The 19,508-nt window shown below is 41.8% G+C and overlaps 1 protein-coding gene across 1 annotated transcript in view; it reads right to left on the reverse strand.

Moving 5' to 3' along the window:
- Positions 1–19,508, reverse strand: part of SCNN1A (sodium channel epithelial 1 subunit alpha) — a 108,710-nt gene that overhangs the window by 67,376 nt on the left and 21,826 nt on the right. Inside the window, exons 2-6 of the mRNA XM_075348339.1 lie at positions 9,517–9,825; positions 8,963–9,227; positions 7,552–7,742; positions 6,166–6,272; positions 4,539–4,702 (exon numbers count right to left, since the gene is read on the reverse strand). Coding sequence (XP_075204454.1) covers positions 4,539–4,702; positions 6,166–6,272; positions 7,552–7,742; positions 8,963–9,227; positions 9,517–9,824 — 1,035 coding nt within the window. The 5' untranslated portion in view covers position 9,825. The remainder of the gene's footprint in view (positions 1–4,538; positions 4,703–6,165; positions 6,273–7,551; positions 7,743–8,962; positions 9,228–9,516; positions 9,826–19,508) is intronic.

Raw genomic sequence — 19,508 nt, forward strand, 5'->3', positions numbered from 1 at the left:
CAAAGAGACAGAGGGGCAAAAAGACAGACGGGCAAAAAGACAGACGGGCAAAGAGACAGACGGGAAAAGAGAGAAACAGACAGACACACAGATAGAGACAGACACAGATAGACAGAGACAGACAGAGAAGGAAAGAGACAGAGAAACAGACAGATAGAGACACACAGACCGAGACTGGGAGAGAGACAGAGAGACAGTTACTATCCCGGCCAACGCCGGGTACTACAGCTAGTAAATATAAATATATATATATATATATATATATATATACATACAGACACTCCATGTGACTCAGGGAACGTCATAGACTATGTTTTGACGAGAAAATGTAACCCCGCGCTTTACAGTTACTCTCCAACAAACCTGCCTCTATTAAATTCAATTGAGCTACAAGCTATAGGTTATTAATAGCAGCTGTGAGTGGTTGCTATAGGAACGAAAGACATTCATAGTATAAGAAGCTTATGTGTGAGGTAATAAGATGTCGGTGGAGAAACAGAGAGAGACAGAATGAGACAGACAGACATAAGCACATACAGAGTAAGAGGCAGACAGGGAAAGAGACAGACAGAGACAGACAGACAGGGAAAGAGACAGAGACAGGGAAAGAGACAGAGACAGGGAAAGAGACGGGGAAAGAGACAGACGGGGAAAGAGACAGACGGGGAAAGACAGACCTGGAAAGAGACAGACCTGGAAAGAGACAGACTGGAAAAGAGACAGACTGGGAAAGAGACAGAGACAGGGAAAGAGACAGAGACAGGGAAAGAGACAGAGACAGGGAAAGAGGCAGAGACAGGGAAAGAAACAGACACGGAAAGAGACAGACAGGGAAAGAGTCAAAAACAAGGAAAGAGACAGAGACAAGGAAAAAGACTGGGAAAGAGACAGATGGGGAAAGAGACAGAGACAGGGAAAGAGACAGAGACAGGGAAAGAGACAGAGACAGGGAAAGAGACAGACAGGGAAAGAGTCAAAAACAAGGAAAGAGACAGAGACAAGGAAAAAGACTGGGAAAGAGGCAGACGGGAAAAGAGACAGACGGGGAAAGACAGACCTGGAAAGAGACAGACCTGGAAAGAGACAGACCTGGAAAGAGACAGACTGGGAAAGAGACAGACAGACAGACTTAGAGCTAGAGAGAGACAGACAGATACAGAGAGAGAGACAGACACAGAGATAGAGAGAGACAGAGACTGATACAGAGACGGACAGAGAGATAAACACAGACATAGATAGAGACAGAGACACACATGTATAGAGACAGACACACAGACAGACAGAGACAGACACACAGACAGAGACAGACAGAGACTGGGAGAGAGACAGAGACAGTTACTATCCCGGGCAACGCCCGGGTACTACAGCTAGTATTATATAAATGTATAAATATATATATATATATATATATATATATATATATATATATATACAGTGCCTACAAGGAGTATTCAACCCCTGCAGATTTAGCAGGTTTACACATTCGGAATTAACTTGGCATTGTGATATTTGGACTGTAGATCAGCCTGGAATTGTGAAATGCACTGCAGCAAAAAAGAATGTTATTTCTTTTTTTATTTTTTTTTTAAATTGTGAAAAGTTTATTCAGAGGGTCATTTATTATTCAACCCCTCAAACCACAAGAATTCTGTTTGGTTCCCCTAAAGTATTAAGAAGTATTTCAGGCACAAAGACCAATGAGCTTCACATGTTTGGATTAATTATCTTTTTCCAGCCTTTTCTGACTAATTAAGACCCTCCCCAAACTTGTGAACAGCACTCATACTTGGTCAACATGGGAAAGACAAAGGAGCATTCCAAGGCCATCAGAGACAAGATCGTGGAGGGTCACAAGGCTGGCAAGGGGTACAAAACCCTTTCCAAGGAGTTGGGCCTACCTGTCTCCACTGTTGGGAGCATCATCCGGAAGTGGAAGGCTTATGGAACTACTGTTAGCCTTCCACGGCCTGGACAGCCTTTGAAAGTTTCCACCCGTGCCGAGGCCAGGCTTGTCCGAAGAGTCAAGGCTAACCCAAGGACAACAAGGAAGGAGCTCCGGGAAGATCTCATGGCAGTGGGGACATTGGTTTCAGTCAATACTTTAAGTAACGTACTCCACCGCAATGGTCTCCGTTCCAGACGAGCCCGTAAGGTACCTTTACTTTCAAAGCGTCATGTCAAGGCTCGTCTACAGTTTGCTCATGATCACTTGGAGGACTCTGAGACAGACTGGTTCAAGGTTCTCTGGTCTGATGAGACAAAGATCGAGATCTTTGGTGCCAACCGCACACATGACGTTTGGAGACTGGATGGCACTGCATACGACACCAAGAATACCATCCCTACAGTCAAGCATAGTGGTGGCAGCATCATGCTGTGGGGCTGTTTCTCAGCCAAGGGGCCTGGCCATCTGGTCCGCATCCATGGGAAGATGGATAGCACGGCCTACCTGGAGATTTTGGCCAAGAACCTCCGCTCCTCCATCAAGGATCTTAAGATGGGTCGTCATTTCATCTTCCAACAAGACAACGACCCAAAGCACACAGCCAAGAAAACCAAGGCCTGGTTCAAGAGGGAAAAATTCAAGGTGTTGCAGTGGCCTAGTCAGTCTCCTGACCTTAACCCAATTGAAAACTTGTGGAAGGAGCTCAAGATTAAAGTCCACATGAGACACCCAAAGAACCTAGATAACTTGGAGAAGTTCTGCATGGAGGAGTGGGCCAATATAACTCCAGAGACCTGTGCCGGCCTGATCAGCTCTTATAAAAGACGATTATTAGCTGTAATTGCAAACAAGGGTTATTCCACAAAATATTAAACCTAGGGGTTGAATAATAATTGACCCACACTTTTATGTTGAAAATTTATTAAAATTTAACTGAGCAACATAACTTGTTGGTTTGTAAGATTTATGCATCTGTTAATAAATCCTGCTCTTGTTTGAAGTTTGCAGGCTCTAACTTATTTGCATCTTATCAAACCTGCTAAATCTGCAGGGGGTTGAATACTACTTGTAGGCACTGTATATATATATATATATCCACACACACACACACACACACGTAGATATATATATATATATATATATATATATATATATATATATATATATATATATATATATATATATAAAAGTAAAATATATATAAAAATATATAAAAATGGGAAAAAATAGCAAATTATATATATACAATATAATATAATTATATATATACACACACACTGTATACTTAATTTAGACATATATGTATACATTTTCTATATGTGTATATATATATATATTTATTTATTTTTTTTAAGTTTTACTTTTTTAACATCTTTACATTTACTCTTTATCTTTTTTTTTTTTTTACAATGTTTTGAAATATTTTTATTGCATTTTTTGGCAAAATGTGGGAACTGAAAAGGAAAAAGAGAAATCTGGCTTTTTTATTTTTTTTCCATTTCAACTTTTACTATGTGGAATAAATATTTTTCTATTTTACTTTTATTACTATTTAGAATTATTTACATTTCCCTGCACTTGTTGAAAAATCTGTGACTTAAACCTTTCCATACCTTTGGGGGGGTTATATTTGTAAAAAAATATTTTTACATCTTGCCTTTACCTTTTTTTTTTTTTTTTTTTTTACAAATTGAAATCTTTTTATTGCATTTTTTTGCAAATTGTAAGAATTGAATAAAAAAAAGAATTCTGACTTTTTTTTTTTCCAATTCAGCATTTACTATGCGGAAAAAATATTTTTTTATTTTATTAATACTTTTTTTTATTTCCCTGCGTTTGCTGAAAAGGTGATGCGGCAAACATTTTTATTTTTTTGGGGGGGTGAGGGATATATTTAAAAAAACATTAAAAAAAATATATATATTTTTACATTTTCTTTTTACCTTTTTTTGTTACGATACTTAGAACACTTTTTTGCATTTTTTTTCTGTGGTTACTGACAAAAAGAATTCTGGCTTTTGATCTGTTTTCTATTTCAACCTTCACTATGTGGAATACATATTTTGGGATTTTATTATTACTATTTTTATTTTTTTTTACATGTCCCCTCTCTTGATGAAAATGTGGCTGGTTAATCTGTTACATAAATTTTGGGGGTGAGAGTTTTATATATATATATATATATATATATATATATATATATATATATATATATAAATATCTATGTATGTATATATATATATATATATATATATATATAAAAATGTTAATATATTTTCCATTTTTTTTTTTACCTTTTTATTGAACCCCTCAGGGAGCTTGATATTACAGTCGCTTGATTTCCTGGCATTACGGTGTAATACTGTAGTAGTGCAGTGTATTGTGCAACTAATGATCTGCTGGGAAGCTCAGCCACAGTTTGGGTTTCTTAGTGGTGCTAACATGGGGCTTTCAGAATAAAACGTTCCTCTTTGCCTGTCTTTCATTGCTTGATCAGGTTTTCCATAGCAAAGTTACATTATATGCCATTTATTTATTTTTATATGTGTGTTTTGGTTTTTTGTTTTTTTTTTTTTTTTTGCATTCCACCTACTTTTTTCATACCAATAGAGGTCTCCACACCTGGCTGGATGTTAAACCCAGCATCATCCATGAAGGGTGGTTCCTTGTGGCCGTGGACCAGGACACGTGCTCCAGCCACCGATGACAGCAATGGAATATAATCATGCTGCTCTGTGCGCAGGACAAGGGTTAATCCTGAAAGACAATGAAAAACACTTTCTTAAATGCTACAAACAATTACTGTACACCTTACATATCTATTTTTTTTAGGCAGTTTTTACTGCGCACATTTTACCTATTAGATTAGTATTACTGATATTTTTTCTACATAGAGGGCAGTATTATTCTTGTACATAGGGGCAGTATTATAGTAGTTATATTCTTGTACATAGGGGGCAGTATTATAGTAGTTATATTCTTGTACATAGGGGCAGTATTATAGTAGTTATATTCCTGTATATAGGAGCAGTATTATAGTAGTTATATTCTTGTACATAGGAGCAGTATTATAGTAGTTATATTCTTGTATATAGGAGCAGTATTATAGTAGTTATATTCTTGTACATAGGGGCAGTATTATAGTAGTTATATTCCTGTATATAGGAGCAGTATTATAGTAGTTATATTCTTGTACATAGGGGCAGTATTATAGTAGATATATTCTTGTACATAGGAGCAGTATTATAGTAGTTATATTCTTGTACATAGGGGCAGTATTATAGTAGTTATATTCTTGTACATAAGGGCAGTATTATAGTAGTTATATTCTTGTACATAAGGGCAGTATTATAGTAGTTATATTCTCGTACATAGGGGCAGTATTATAGTAGCTATATTCTTGTACATAGGGGGCAGTATTATAGTAGTTATATTCTTGTACATAGTGGCAGTATTATAGTAGTTATGTTCTTGTACATAAGGGCAGTATTATAGTAGTTATATTCTCGTACATAGGGGCAGTATTATAGTAGTTATATTCTTGTATATAGGGGGCAGTATTATAGTAGTTATATTCTTGTACATAGGAGCAGTATATAATAGTTATATTCTTGTACATAGGGGGAGTATTATAGTAGTTATATTCTTGTACATAGGGGCAGTATTATAGTAGTTATATTCCTGTACATAGGAGCAGTATTATAGTAGTTATATTCTTGTACATAGGAGCAGTATTATAGTAGTTATATTCTTGTACATAGGAGCAGTATTATAGTAGTTATATTCTTGTACATAGGAGCAGTATTATAGTAGTTATATTCTTGTATATAGGGGCAGTATTATAGTAGTTATATTCTTGTACATAGGAGCAGTATATAATAGTTATATTCTTGTACATAGGGGGAGTATTATAGTAGTTATATTCTTGTACATAGGGGCAGTATTATAGTAGTTATATTCCTGTACATAGGAGCAGTATTATAGTAGTTATATTCCTGTACATAGGAGCAGTATTATAGTAGTTATATTCTTGTACATAGGAGCAGTATTATAGTAGTTATATTCTTGTACATAGGGGCAGTATTATAGCAGTTATATTCTTGTACATAGGGGGCAGTATTATAGTAGTTATATTCATGTACATAGGAGCAGTATTATAGTAGTTATATTCTAGTATATAGGGGAATATTCATCTTGCTTTACATTGAATATTGACAAACCATTTTTCATCCCCGGCATAGAGGAGTTCCATGTTTCACTTTCAGAACGATTGTGGTTGAATGTGTAGCAGTTTCCGTAGATTGCATGGTGAAAGTGTGAAAAATTCCTGGTGGTAAGAAAAAAATCAAAACATATTTTTTGAAGCGTCGTATACTGTTTATTATGCAGTGGATTAGCAGTGACTCAGCTGATATTACATGTAGCAACACGCTGAATAATCTATTTTGCATTTCTGCAAATAAAAGAACATTTCCCCTAAAATGAAAAACAAAAAAAAAATCCCCAGCAAATATAAATTATTACAAGTTATTATAACCAGAATTATGCAACATCGGTTTCAGGAGAGACTCACCATATGTGTGGTCCCACCACGACATCCCTTGAAGCCGTATTCCAACATATGGAGCCTCGTTCAGAGAACAAGGCTCCATAGGTCACTCCTGGTCAGCACCAGACCCGGAGTTTCTCATGCGCGGAGATGTCAGTAACTTAGATATGTCACTGCGTGTGAGAAATTCCGGGTTTGGCGCTGATCTGGAGTGACCTATGGAGCCTTGTTCTCTGAACGAGACTCCATAGCTTAGAGCACGGATTCGGGGGATGTCGTGGGACCACTATACAGTCCGATAGATTAAATCGGAACTTCATGTTTTGTTGTGTGTTTTTTTTAAATAAATTGAGGGAGTGTGAGGGAATCTTTAGTCAAATAAACAATTTTTTCCTGTGTGTGTTTATTTTAAGTTTACACTTACTGGGTTAGTAATGGGGCTGTCTGATAGACGCCTCTCTATTACTAACCCCTGGGCTTGATGCCAGCTGTCAATTTACAGATGACATCAACCCCAAAATTATTACCCCAATTGACACCGCACCAGGGCAATTGGGAAAAGCGGGATAAAGCGCCAAAATTGGCACATCTAGTGTGATACACCAATTCTGGGGTGGCTATGGGCTGCTATTTTTAGGTTGGGAGGGGCCAAATACTAGCCCAAAGCTGTCTGCTTTGCCTTGGCTAGTTATAAAAAATAGGGGGATCCTACGTTGTTTTTAAAAAAATTATTTAATTTTTAAGTTCCCAGCAGCAACCTAGGAGTCAGAGTTGCGTCCAGGTTTCTGCTCTGTGCTGTTCCAGTTACATTTGAGCACTGTTTCCAGCCATATTAGCGATTTTCCTGCCTTCCCCCATCCATCGTGGAAGGGTCTGCTGGAAAAATGCTTACGTTTCCATTATACTTGGTTCTTAAATTGAGCGGTTCCAAGCGTTGGATCCACCTGATTCGAGTAACGAGCACTCAAGCACTTTAGTGCTCACTCATCACTACTCCTTACACATTGATAATATTGTAATTCTTCTTTGTCCTTGCTTCCATTTCTCTGCCGCTTACCTGTCATTCAGGCAGTGCTCCTCATTAAATCTGCAGGCAAACATGAAGTTCTCCAGCTGTTCCTCTTTGATGTCTCCTTCCTTGGGCACTCTGGCCAGGATATTAATGTATTGAAAACGATACCATTCTTGGATGGCGTCCACGCCCGAGCTGTACGTCTTGAAGAAACAGTCTCCTCCTGTTTCGTTACACTGTAGGGAAAATTATCTCTAGTAAATGAATGGGGGAAAAAAAAGTTTCTCAAACCCTCAAAAACTTTGGCTTGATCTTCTAAATTTTGCTTGCCATCTAAATGTGGTGAAATATCAGTTGCAACCTGCAATCCCAAATACTGGCTTGATTTAATGACTGGCTGCAGTCATTTTAGGAAGTTTTGGGGGATCGTACAGATTACTGTGTATAGAACTTTAGATAAGATACTTCAGAGCAAGGAATTTAAATTAGATTTAGATTAGATACTCCAGATTGGGAGCTCTATAGATCAGATGCATTACAATACACAAGATCTAACAATAGATTAGATTGGGTCAGATGCTCCAAATTCGGCAGTCTTGTTCTACACCGCACCTGATGAAAGACAGGCCAGACCCGGAGGTTTAAAGCAGACACTTTAGATTAGGTACTCTAAATCTGATACTTTTTATTGGTTATTCTAGAATCAAGGAATATTTTTTTTTAATCAAAAACGTTAGATCAGGAACTCCTATAGATTAGGCATCTAAGATTAGGCACTCTAAATTGGGAATTCTAGAATACACACTTTAGATTAGTTACTCTAGATTTTGCACTCTACAGTCATGGCCAAAAGTTTTGAGAATGCTACAAATATTAATTTTTACAAAGTCTACTGCTTAAGTTTTTCTAATGGCAATTTGCATATACTCCAGAATGTCATAAAGAGTGATCAGCTTAACAGCAATTACTTGCAAAGTCAATATTGGCTAAGAAAATGAACTTTAACCCCCAAAACACATTTCAACAGCATTGCATTCCTGCCTTAAAAGGAAAATTCTTGAGTATCGTGCTAATATACTACTGCCTTAAAAGGAGCAGCTAACATTGTTTTAGTGATTGTTCCATTTTTTTGATAAGCAGTCCAGAAAAAATAAAAAGTCAAGTTGGCAACCCAGCAATTGGCCCTTTGGTTGTCACTGTCCAGCCCACAGATAGAGATAGGACAAACAGATGGAAAGCAAACGATGTAGAAATGTGAGCCCCGGACTAATAGAGAGTTAAAGATGGAGGTCAGTGTTAAATATTGCACATGCAGATCAATTACTAATCATAAAGTGTAAACCACTCTTAACGGGGTTGTCCTATATCGGACTAGAGTGAGTCAAAGACAATGTGGAGTGGAGGCCAAGAAGGAGGTAAGAGGAACGTCTTCAGATTTCACTCTGTATAATCTTACCAGTTTAAAACCGAAGTTCCAGTCTTGTCTTTTGACTTCCATCTGATCACTCTCATTCGTGGTCACACTTCGGATGTGCCTATGATGACTGTCTGTAATCGGTATTTTCTCCAGAGGGTACGGGAGCGGTGCTTCAGCTTCACGTCTTCTCCTACCGGTGGGGACTCTTCCTTGGATCCCAGTTCCGTTATAACCATAGAGGTTCAATAGAGTCTCATGAGTGTCTCTATCCAGTTTGTCCAGGTCATCCTGGATGGCCTGATATCTGTGAAAAACATATAATATTAGTTGCATATACTTATCAAGCAAGTGATATATCAATCACATTCATAGGTGCTGGCCGTAGGTGCTGCTCAGTGTATAGTAATAGTTTTTGTGTTGGTGGCGGTGTATGGGTCTTATTGGCGATTCTTTGGCAATATTGGCAATTTTGTGACATTTAACGACACAAAACCAAAAAATGTCATGCCATAAATGTGCCTAAAAGTAATAAAATGCTGGTCAGCTGCCTGTTTTGATGAGAAGTTGAGCAAAGTGGTGCCCTCTTTCCTTACCTGTAGGGGTTCAGGGTGCACACGGTCACGGCCGGAAAAAGCAACTTGTCTGAATTGACGTTTATGGAGATGCTCACTGGGTAGCTGAAATATTGTCCGAAAAGAAGTCCAAATTGCCAGTACATGAGACCAAAGGAGCAAAGGAACAAGACGAGCCAAAAAGCAGTTTTCATGCGGTTGTTTCGGGAACATACCAGCCGGATGGCGCCATGAATGGTTGTATTGTTGCAGAAGAACTCAAACATTTCCCGAAATGAGGAGTAGAACTCAATGAGTCCTTCCTTATCCGTTTTCTCTTCGGACGACATCCTGGGAAAAAAAAGACAGAAATAATACAATTTTAAAAAATGAATAAACTATCAACAGACATTGATATGGACAAATCAGGGACACTGTTACCCTGTACATGGAAGTGTTATGGACCTACTATGTCTGCCTAAGAAAGACCAAGAAGTGGGGTCTGGCTCATATCTGTATACAGGAAGTGGTGGCGGGCTCATCTGTATACAGGAAGTGGAGGCAGGCTCGTCTGTATACAGGAAGTGGAGGCGGGCTCATCTGTATACAGGAAGTTGGGGCAGGCTCTTGTCTCTATACAGGAAGTGAGGGTGGGTTCTTATCTGTATACAGGAAGTGGGGACAGGCTCTTGTTTATATATAGGAAGTGGGGGCGAGTTCTTGTCTGTATACAGGAAGTAGGAGCGGGCTCTTATCTGTATACACAAAGTGGGGGCAGGCTCTTGAATATACAGGAAGTGGGGGCGGACTCTTATCTGTATACAGGAAGTGGGGGCGAGCTCTTTGTATACAGGAAGTGGGGTAGGCTCTAGTCTATATATAGGAAGTGGGGGGGAGCTCTTGTCTTTACAAAGAAAGTGGGGGTCAGTTCTTCCCTGTATACAGGAAGTGGGGATGGACTCTTGTATATATACAGGAAGTGGGGCAGGCTCTTGTTTGTATACAGGAAGTGGGGCAGACTCTTGTCTGTATACAGGAAGTGGGGCAGGCTCTTGTCTGTATACAGGAAGTGGGGGCGGGCTTTTGTTTGTATACTGTATACAGGAAATGGGGGTAGGCTCTTGTCTATACACAGGAAGTGGGGTGTCATGAACAGCCGAGGGAGTCACTCAGAAATCCCGCAGCTGTTCGCTGGTTTGTCACAAACACGACTACTCTCTAGCGCCCCCCTTGTCTGCAGGCCACTTTTGGTACTGCAGGACAATGCATAAAATGAGGCTGCTGAGCTGATAATGCCAAAATATTGGAGGTCTCACAGCAAGGGTAAATGTATATATCACCGATTCCCGCTAATGGAATATATATATACCTCGGTACCCTTAATGATAGCACTCCAATAATTCTATGCAATAACAATTACGCTGCCACCCCCCCAGCTTTTCGGGATAGCTGGGGACCAGTTTCAGATAGCATAAGGCCCTTCAGGTTTTTGGATTCGTATATAAACCATGAGGAAAGAAACTATTAAATTTTATATATTTAATCTGAAAATAGGCAGTGTTTAAAAAATATACAAGAATTTACAAAAGGGAACAATACAAATTACGGTATAGACAGTTACATACAAATAAAAGGTATAAACATGAAACTTACTAAGCTCGTGCCATAGAAGTGACGTCTGAATTTACGGAGGGAGGGACTCCAAGAGAAGAAGATGTTATAGACAGCCAGCATCACCCTTTCTGATGCCCTCCAACTGACTGACCCCCCCAGAAAAGAGCTAGTCTCTCTTATGCCTTAGGTAACCCCCCTTCTCTGTGACATCATTTTACAGTCTCTTGTGGGCTGTGCTGGGTTTGTCACAAAGTTTCTTAATTCTAGATTTTCACATATCTTTGCCCCTGGGCCACACAGGTGAAAGATATTAGCGTCATATTTTGTATCTCGATTTTACATTTACATAGACACCAAACACAACGCGTCTAGCACGATTTTACTGCCCAATACTAATTTGTCGTGATACCGGTGATTTCCCCGTCAAGCAAAATGGTGCGCCAGGTTCAGCACTCCACAGGGATTCTGGAAATATGCTTTTAATTTTTCTAGCATTAACGGAGCGCTTAAAACTGTTTTGGAAGTTTTTTCCCTCCAATAGAACAAAGGATTGTCTTTCTCTGTATCTTTTTGGTTGTTGTTCTACCATCACCCAAAGTCATAAATACCTAAGCTTTCAGGCCGATCAGATAATCGTCATGACGATCTGTGGCTGATGGCAGAGAGGAGGGGGGTGAGGACCCTTCGAGGGTTTTACATGACATGGGGCAGGTTTTTGTCTGTATACAGGAAGTGGGGATGAGCTCTTGCCTGTATACAGGAACTGGGGATGGCGTCTTGTCTGTATACAGGAAGTGGGGGTGGGCTCTTGTCGGTATACAGTAAGGGGAGGCGGGCTCTTATCTGTATACAGGAAGTGGGGTGGGCTCTTGTCTATATACAGGAAGTGGGAGCAGGCTCTTGTCTATACACAGGAAGTGGGGGTGAGTAATTGTCTATACACAGGAAGTGAGGGTGGGCTTTTGTCTATATACAGGAAGTGGGGCGGGCTCTTGTCTATATACAGAAAGTGGTGCCGGCTCTTGTTTGTATACAGGAAGTGGGGGAGGGCTCTTGTCTATACACATGAAGTGTGGGTGGGCTATTGTCTGTATACAGGAAGTGGGGGTGGGCTCTTATCTGTATAGAAAAAGTGGGGCAAGCTCTTGTCTATATATAGAAAGTGGGTGCGGGCTCTTGTTTGTATACAGGAAGTGGGGGTGGACTCTTGTCTATACACAGGAATTGGGGGTTGGCTTTTGTCTGTATACAGAAAGTGGGGTGGGCTCTTGTCTGTATACAGGAAGTGGTGGGCTCTTGTTTGTATACAGGAAGTGGGGGGGACTCTTTTCTGTATACAGGAAGTGGAGATGGGAAGTGGAGATGGGCTCTTCTGTATACAGAAAGTGGAGGCAGGCTCTTTTCTGTATACAGAAGTGGGGATGGGCTCTTGTCTGTAAATGGGAAGTGAGGGCGGGCTCTTGTCTGTACACAGAATTGGGGCAGGTTCCTGTCTATACACAGGTAGGGGGATAGACTCTTGTTTGTATATAGGAAGTGAAGGCAGGCTCTTATCTATATACCGGAAGTGGGTGGGCTTTGTCTATACACAGGAAGCTGGGACAAGCTCTTTTCTATGCACATGAAGTGGGTGGTGGGCTCTTGTCTATACACAGGAAGTGAGGGAGGGTTCTTGTCTATATACCGGAAGTGTGGGAGGGTTCTTGTCTATATACAGGAAGTGGGGGAGGGTTCTTGTCTATATACAGGAAGTGGGGGAGGGTTCTTGTCTATATACCGGAAGTGGGGGAGGGTTCTTGTCTATACACAGGAAGTGGTGGAGGGTTCTTGTCTATATACAGGAAGTGGGGGCTGGGCTTTGTTTCTCTACAGGAAGTAAAAAAAGGAAGGGAAGCTGAATCATAGTCTATCTAAAGGCAGTGGGGCCGGATCTTTGTCTTTCTGCTTTTGCCTTGTGTCTTTCAAACTGCATATAGGTATAACAGAGGCGGGCTTTTGCCTCAATCTATTATGTAGCAAACATGCGTAGTGGGATGTCAGAGGGAAGGAAGGTCCAGCACATATAGTGCTGGCATTATGCTGATGAAGAGGAATTGTTCACTCAAATAAATGGATGTCAAGAAAAAGATGAGAATTGCGACAGTTCTTAGAACATATTAGACTGACAGGTGCAGCAAAAGTAGTTTTACCAAGATGTAGTTGATGAGAGCAGCAAGACAATAGTTTTCTAGAGGTTTTAATTGAGAGAATAGGAACGCCTTAACTGGCAGCAATTGTGCTTGTAATCAGAATAGGATGTAGGACAATGTTTTCCATGTGTTGAAAGGCGGCGTCTGCTACATGACAGTAACAGTAAGTGGACGGGCAGGTTCTTACTGATGAATCATCCAGAAGTAACAGCATGTTCCCTGCGCAACGTGAAGACAGAATATATCATTACGTTATTTATAGAAATAATATCCGCTGGGCTGTGAGATATCCTTCATCAGGCTGCGCAGGTCCCTGCCAGACCATGGACACACATCTATTTCTATAGTGTATTATCAGGTCCAGAGGTGAAATCTGAAGGTCCATCATATATTAACGAGCCGTGTCCACAGTAGGATACTATATACAGTTGTCAAAAGTTTACAGATTTTTTGCTTTCTTGGCTTTTTTTCAGAGAATATGAATGATAACACAATCTTTTTTCCCCACTCATGGTTTGTGGTCGGGAGAAGCCATTTATTGTCACTACTGTTTTCCCTTTTTAAATCATAATGACAACTAAATACATCCAAATGTCCCTGATGAAAAGTTCACATACCCTGGTGATTGTGGCCTGATAACATGCACAGAAGATGACACACATGGGTGTGAATGGCTGATAAAGGTGACATCCTCACCAATGACCTGTTTGCTTGTAATCAGTGTGTGTGCATAAAAGCTGAGTAAATTTCTGGGATCCAGACAGATTCTTGCATCTTTTATCCAGCCACTGATGTTTCTGGATTGTGAGTCATGGGGAAAGCAAAATAATTGTCAACAGATCTTTGGGAAAAGATAGTTGAACTGTATAAAACAGGAAAGGGATACAAAAAGATATCCAAGGAATTGATAATGCCTATCAGCAGTGCTCAAACTGTGATTAACAAATGGAAAATCAGGGTCTCTGTAATAACCAAACCATGATCAGGTAGACCAACAAAAATTTCAGCCCCAACGACCATGAAAATTGTTCAGGGTGCAAAGAAACAGCCATAAATAACATCAGCTGAAGTACAGGACTCACTGAAAACTAGCGGCGCGGCTGCTTCAAGATGCACAATAAGGAGGCACTTGAAGAAAAATGGGCTGCATGGTCGAGTCACCAGAAAAAAGCCATTACTGCACAAATGCCACAAAGTATCTTGCCTACAATACGCCAAACAGCCCAGAGACAAGCCTCCAAACTTATGGAACAAGGTAACTTGGAGTAATGAGACCAAAATCGAACTTTTTTGCCACAACCATAAACATTACATTTGGAGACGAGTCAACGAGGCATATGATGAAAGGAACACCATTTCTATTGTAAAGCACGGAGGTGGATCACTGATGATGTGGGGATGTGTGAGCTACAAAGGCACAGGAAACTTGGTCAAATTTGAAGGAAAGATGAATGCAGCACTAGTGATGAGCGAGTACTAAAAAGCTCGGGTGCTCGAAGCTCGGGCCGAGCCTCCCAAGATACTCGTGTACTCGGCCCGAGCACCGAGCCCAATGTTATCCTATGGGAGACCCGAGTATTTTTGTGAAATGACCCCCCGGCAGCATGGAGAAACCCTAAAAATGTCACAAAAGTCTCAGAAGAGTGCTCAAATGACATGGCATCAGCATGGGGAAGACCCCTTGAAGCATTTATCACTCAAAAGTCACAGATGTGAACAATTTTGTCCGAGTTTTACGCCATTTTTACGGACTCACCAGAAAACCTTCCAAAATGACACCAAAATGAATTTTCATGGCGGAAATGTTAAGGGCACATACCCAATAGTGAGATAGAGCTGGTGTATGTTACTTTTTGAGATTAATACATGAAAGATTTTACATGAAAACCTTGTGTGGCACTCCGATGTCCAAAACGCACGTTTTGTGCTTTTTACTAGCGATGTCGGTCATTTTTTTTTTTTTATTCTATCTCCCTCAGTCCATCGGTCTGTCTCTCTCTGTCTTGTCTGTCCCCCTCTCACAGTCTGTCGGTCATTCTCCCCCCTCTCTCTTACTTACCGTTCCCCGATCACTGCCGCGGCGCTGCACAGCTGTTCAAACTCCGGTGGCTTTTCCTCTTTTGAAAAAGCCGGCCGCTCATTAATCAATCTCCTATTCCCTGCTGTCCTGCTTTTCGGCGCCTATGATTGGTTGCAGTGAGACACGCTCCCACACTGAGTGACAGCTGTCTCACTGCACCCAATCACAGCAGCCGGTGTGTGTATACTGTGCAGTGAAATAAATAATTAAATAATTAAAAAAAACGGCATGCGGTCCCCCCAATTTTAATACCAGCCAGATAAAGCCATACGGCTGAAGGCTGGTATTCTCAGGATGGGGAGCTCCACGTTATGGGGAGCCCCCCACCCTAACAATATCAGTCAGCAGCCGCCCAGAATTGCCGCATACATTAGATGCGACAGTTCTGGGGCTGTACCCGGCTCTTCCCGATTTACCCTGGTGCGTTGGCAAATCGGGGTAATAAGGAGTTAATGGCAGCCCATAGCTGCCACTAAATCCTAGATTAATCATGTCAGGCGTCTATGAGACACCTTCCATGATTAATCTGTAAGTTACAGTAAATAAACACACACACCCGAAAAATCCTTTATTAGAAATAAAATACACACACACATTCCCTGGTTCACCACTTTAATCAGCCCCAAAAAGCCCTCCATGTCCGCCGGAATCCAGGATGCTCCAGCGTCGCATCCAGCGCTGCTGCATAGAGGTGACCGGAGCTGCAGAAGACACCGCCGCTCCGGTCACTTCCACGCAGCAAATGAGGTGAGTAGCGCGATCAGCTGAGCTGTCACTGAGGTTACCCGCCGTCACTGGATCCAGTGACAGCGGGTAACCTCAGTGACAGCTCAGCTGATCGCACGGCTGTCTTCATTAGCTGCGTGGAGGTGACCGGAGCGGCGGTGTCTTCTGCAGCTCCTGTCACTTCCATGCAGCAGAGCTGGACGCGACGCCGGAGTCCGTGGATTACGCCGGACATGGAGGGTTTGTCGGGGTTAATAAATTGGTAATGAGGGACTTTGTTAGTGTTTTTTATTTCTAATAAAGGATTTTTCGGATGTGTGTGTTTTTTAACTGTAATTTACAGATTAATCATGGAAGGAATCTCGGGGAGACGCCTGACATGATTAATCTAGGATTTAGTGGCAGCTATGGGCTGCCATTAACTCCTTATTACCCCGATTTGCCAACGCACCAGGGTAAATCGGGAAGAGCCGGGTACAGTCCCAGAACTGTCGCATATAATGTATGCGGCAATTCTGGGCAGCTGTTGGCTGATATTGTTAGGGTGGGGGGCTCCCCATAACGTGGAGCTCCCCATCCTGAGAATACCAGCCTTCAGCCGTATGGCTTTATCTGGCTGGTTTTAAAAATGGGGGGAACCGCACGCCGTTTTTTTTAATTATTTAATAAATAATTAAAATTAATAATTAAAATTAATAAATAATTAAAAAAAACGGCGTGCGGTTCCCCCCATTTTTAAAACCAGCCAGATAAAGCCATACGGCTGAAGGCTGGTATTCTCAGGATGGGGAGCTCCACGTTATGGGGAGCCCCCCACCCTAACAATATCAGCCAACAGCCGCCCAGAATTGCCGCATACATTATATGCGACAGTTCTGGGACTGTACCCGGCTCTTCCCGATTTGCCCTGGTGCGTTGGCAAATCGGGGTAATAAGGAGTTATTGGCAGCCCATAGCTGCCAATAAGTCCTAGATTAATCATGTCAGGCGTCTATGAGACACCCTCCATGATTAATCTGTAAGTTACAGTAAATAAACACACACACACACCAGAAAAAATCCTTTATTAGAAATAAAAACACACACATATACCCTGGTTCACCACTTTAATCAGCCCGAAAAAGCCCTCCATGTCCGGCGTAATCCAGGATGATCCAGCGTCGCATCCAGCGCTGCTGCATGGAGGTGACCGGAGCCGCAGCACACACAGCCGCTCCGGTCACCTCCACACAGCAAATGAACACAGCCGCGCGATCAGCTGCTGTCACTGAGGTTACCCGCGGCCACCGGTGGATGCAGCGGTGACAGCGGGTAACCTCAGTGACAGCAGCTGATCGCGCGGCTGTGTTCATTTGCTGTGTGGAGGTGACCGGAGCGGCTGTGTCTGCTGCGGCTCCGGTCACCTCCATGCAGCAGCGCTGGATGCGACGCTGGATCATCCTGGATTACGCCGGACAAGGAGGGCTTTTTCGGGCTGATTAAAGTGGTGAACCAGGGTATATGTGTGTGTTTTTTATTTCTAATAAAGGATTTTTTCTGGTGTGTGTGTTTATTTACTGTAACTTACAGATTAATCATGGAGGGTGTCTCATAGACGCATGACATGATTAATCTAGGACTTATTGGCAGCTATGGGCTTCCAATAACTCCTTATTACCCCGATTTGCCAACGCACCAGGGTAAATCGGGAAGAGCCGGGTACAGCCCCAGAACTGTCGCATCTAATGTATGCGGCAATTCTGGCCAGCTGCTGACTGATATTGTTAGGGTGGGGGGCTCCCCATAACGTGGGGCTCCCCATCCTGAGAATACCAGCCTTCAGCTGTATGGCTTTATCTGGCTGGTATTAAAATTGGGGGGAACCGCACGCTGTTTTTTTAATTATTTATTTATTTATTTTACTGCACAGTATAGACACGCCCACCGGCTGCTGTGATTGGGTGCAGTGTGACACCTGTCACTCAGCGTGGGGGCGTGTCTCACTGCAACCAATCATAGGCGCCTGTGGGCGTGGAAAGCAGGGAATATGAGATGGCTGTGTACAGAGCACAGCGCGCCGGCCGGTATAAAGGCTCGGTCACGCTGTGCAGGCCGGCCAATCACTGCAATTCCACAACTAACAGGGCTGTGGCATTGCAGTGGTCTGCCAGCCAATCCCTGCATGAGGGCTGGCTCTCAAAAGAGCGCCAACATGCAGGGATGAAGACCACGAGTAAAGCACGAGTATTGCAAAATTACTCGGTACCCGCCGAGCAGCCCGAGTACAGTGATACTCGTGCGAGTACCGAGTAGTTACAAGCATGCTCGCTCATCACTATGCAGCACGTTATCAGCAAATACTGGAGGCAAATTTACACTCATCAGCCCGGAAGCTGCGCATGGAACGTACGTGGACGTTCCAACATGACAACGATCCAGAGCACAAGGCCAAGTTGACCTGTCATTGGCTACAGCAGAACAAAGTCAAGGCTCTAGAGTGGCCATCTCAGTCTCCTGAACTCAATATCATTGAGCCACTCTGAGGAGAACACAAGCAAGAAAGCACAGGAATTTACAAGAACTGGAGGCTTTTTACCAAGAAGAATGGGCAGCTTTACCATCTGAGAAAATAAAGAGCCTCATCCACAACTACCACAAAAGACTTTAAGCTGTCATTGATGTTAGAGGGGGCAATATACGGTGTTAAGAACTGGGGGATGGGAACTTTGATCAGGATCATTTAGATGTTTTTTGGTTGTCATTATGATATATATAGAGAAAACACAGTAGTGACAATAAATGGCTTCACCCGATCACTAACCATGAGTGGAAAAAAAGATTGTGTGTTATCATTCTTATTCTCTGAAAAAAAAGGCCAAGAAAGCAAAAAATCTGTAAACTTTTAAATGTAAACTTTTGAGCACAACTGTATATGGCTGCTCCACCTCAACCTCACACCACCATGAATGGAAAGGTGACTGCGACTCTCTCAATTCACTTTTATGAAAGTTTGAAAATTGTTAAGGCACGCTCCTCTCAATATAATTTGGACATAATGTGTGAATACCCCTTAAATGTCAGTGGTGCCATTGGATCCCCCTAACCTCGAGGACTCGTCCTTCCTCTGCACCCCTATAGTTCTGCCCCTGCTAAATCAATGGGGCAAATTCATCAGTTTTCAGTAGAAGTCTGGCGTAAAAGTTTGAGAAGTTGCAAAAATTGTTGCGCCATTTATAGATGTGCAGACATTTTGCAACTTTTTGGAGGTTGTACGCCGTTCCGAGGAAGCTGTGACAACACTTTGAAAAGTAGTCAGAGTTTAGCCGAGAGCAAATATGGATGTATTAGTGCGACACCCCCTGACAAAAGCACTTTTCCTGCAGCGACGCATGACAACTGACAAGATACCCTAAATTCTTTTAGATCCATCACCTCCCGGCAATTTT

This window comes from Anomaloglossus baeobatrachus, chromosome 5, assembly GCF_048569485.1.
Source record: "Anomaloglossus baeobatrachus isolate aAnoBae1 chromosome 5, aAnoBae1.hap1, whole genome shotgun sequence".
NCBI lineage: Eukaryota > Metazoa > Chordata > Amphibia > Anura > Aromobatidae > Anomaloglossus > Anomaloglossus baeobatrachus.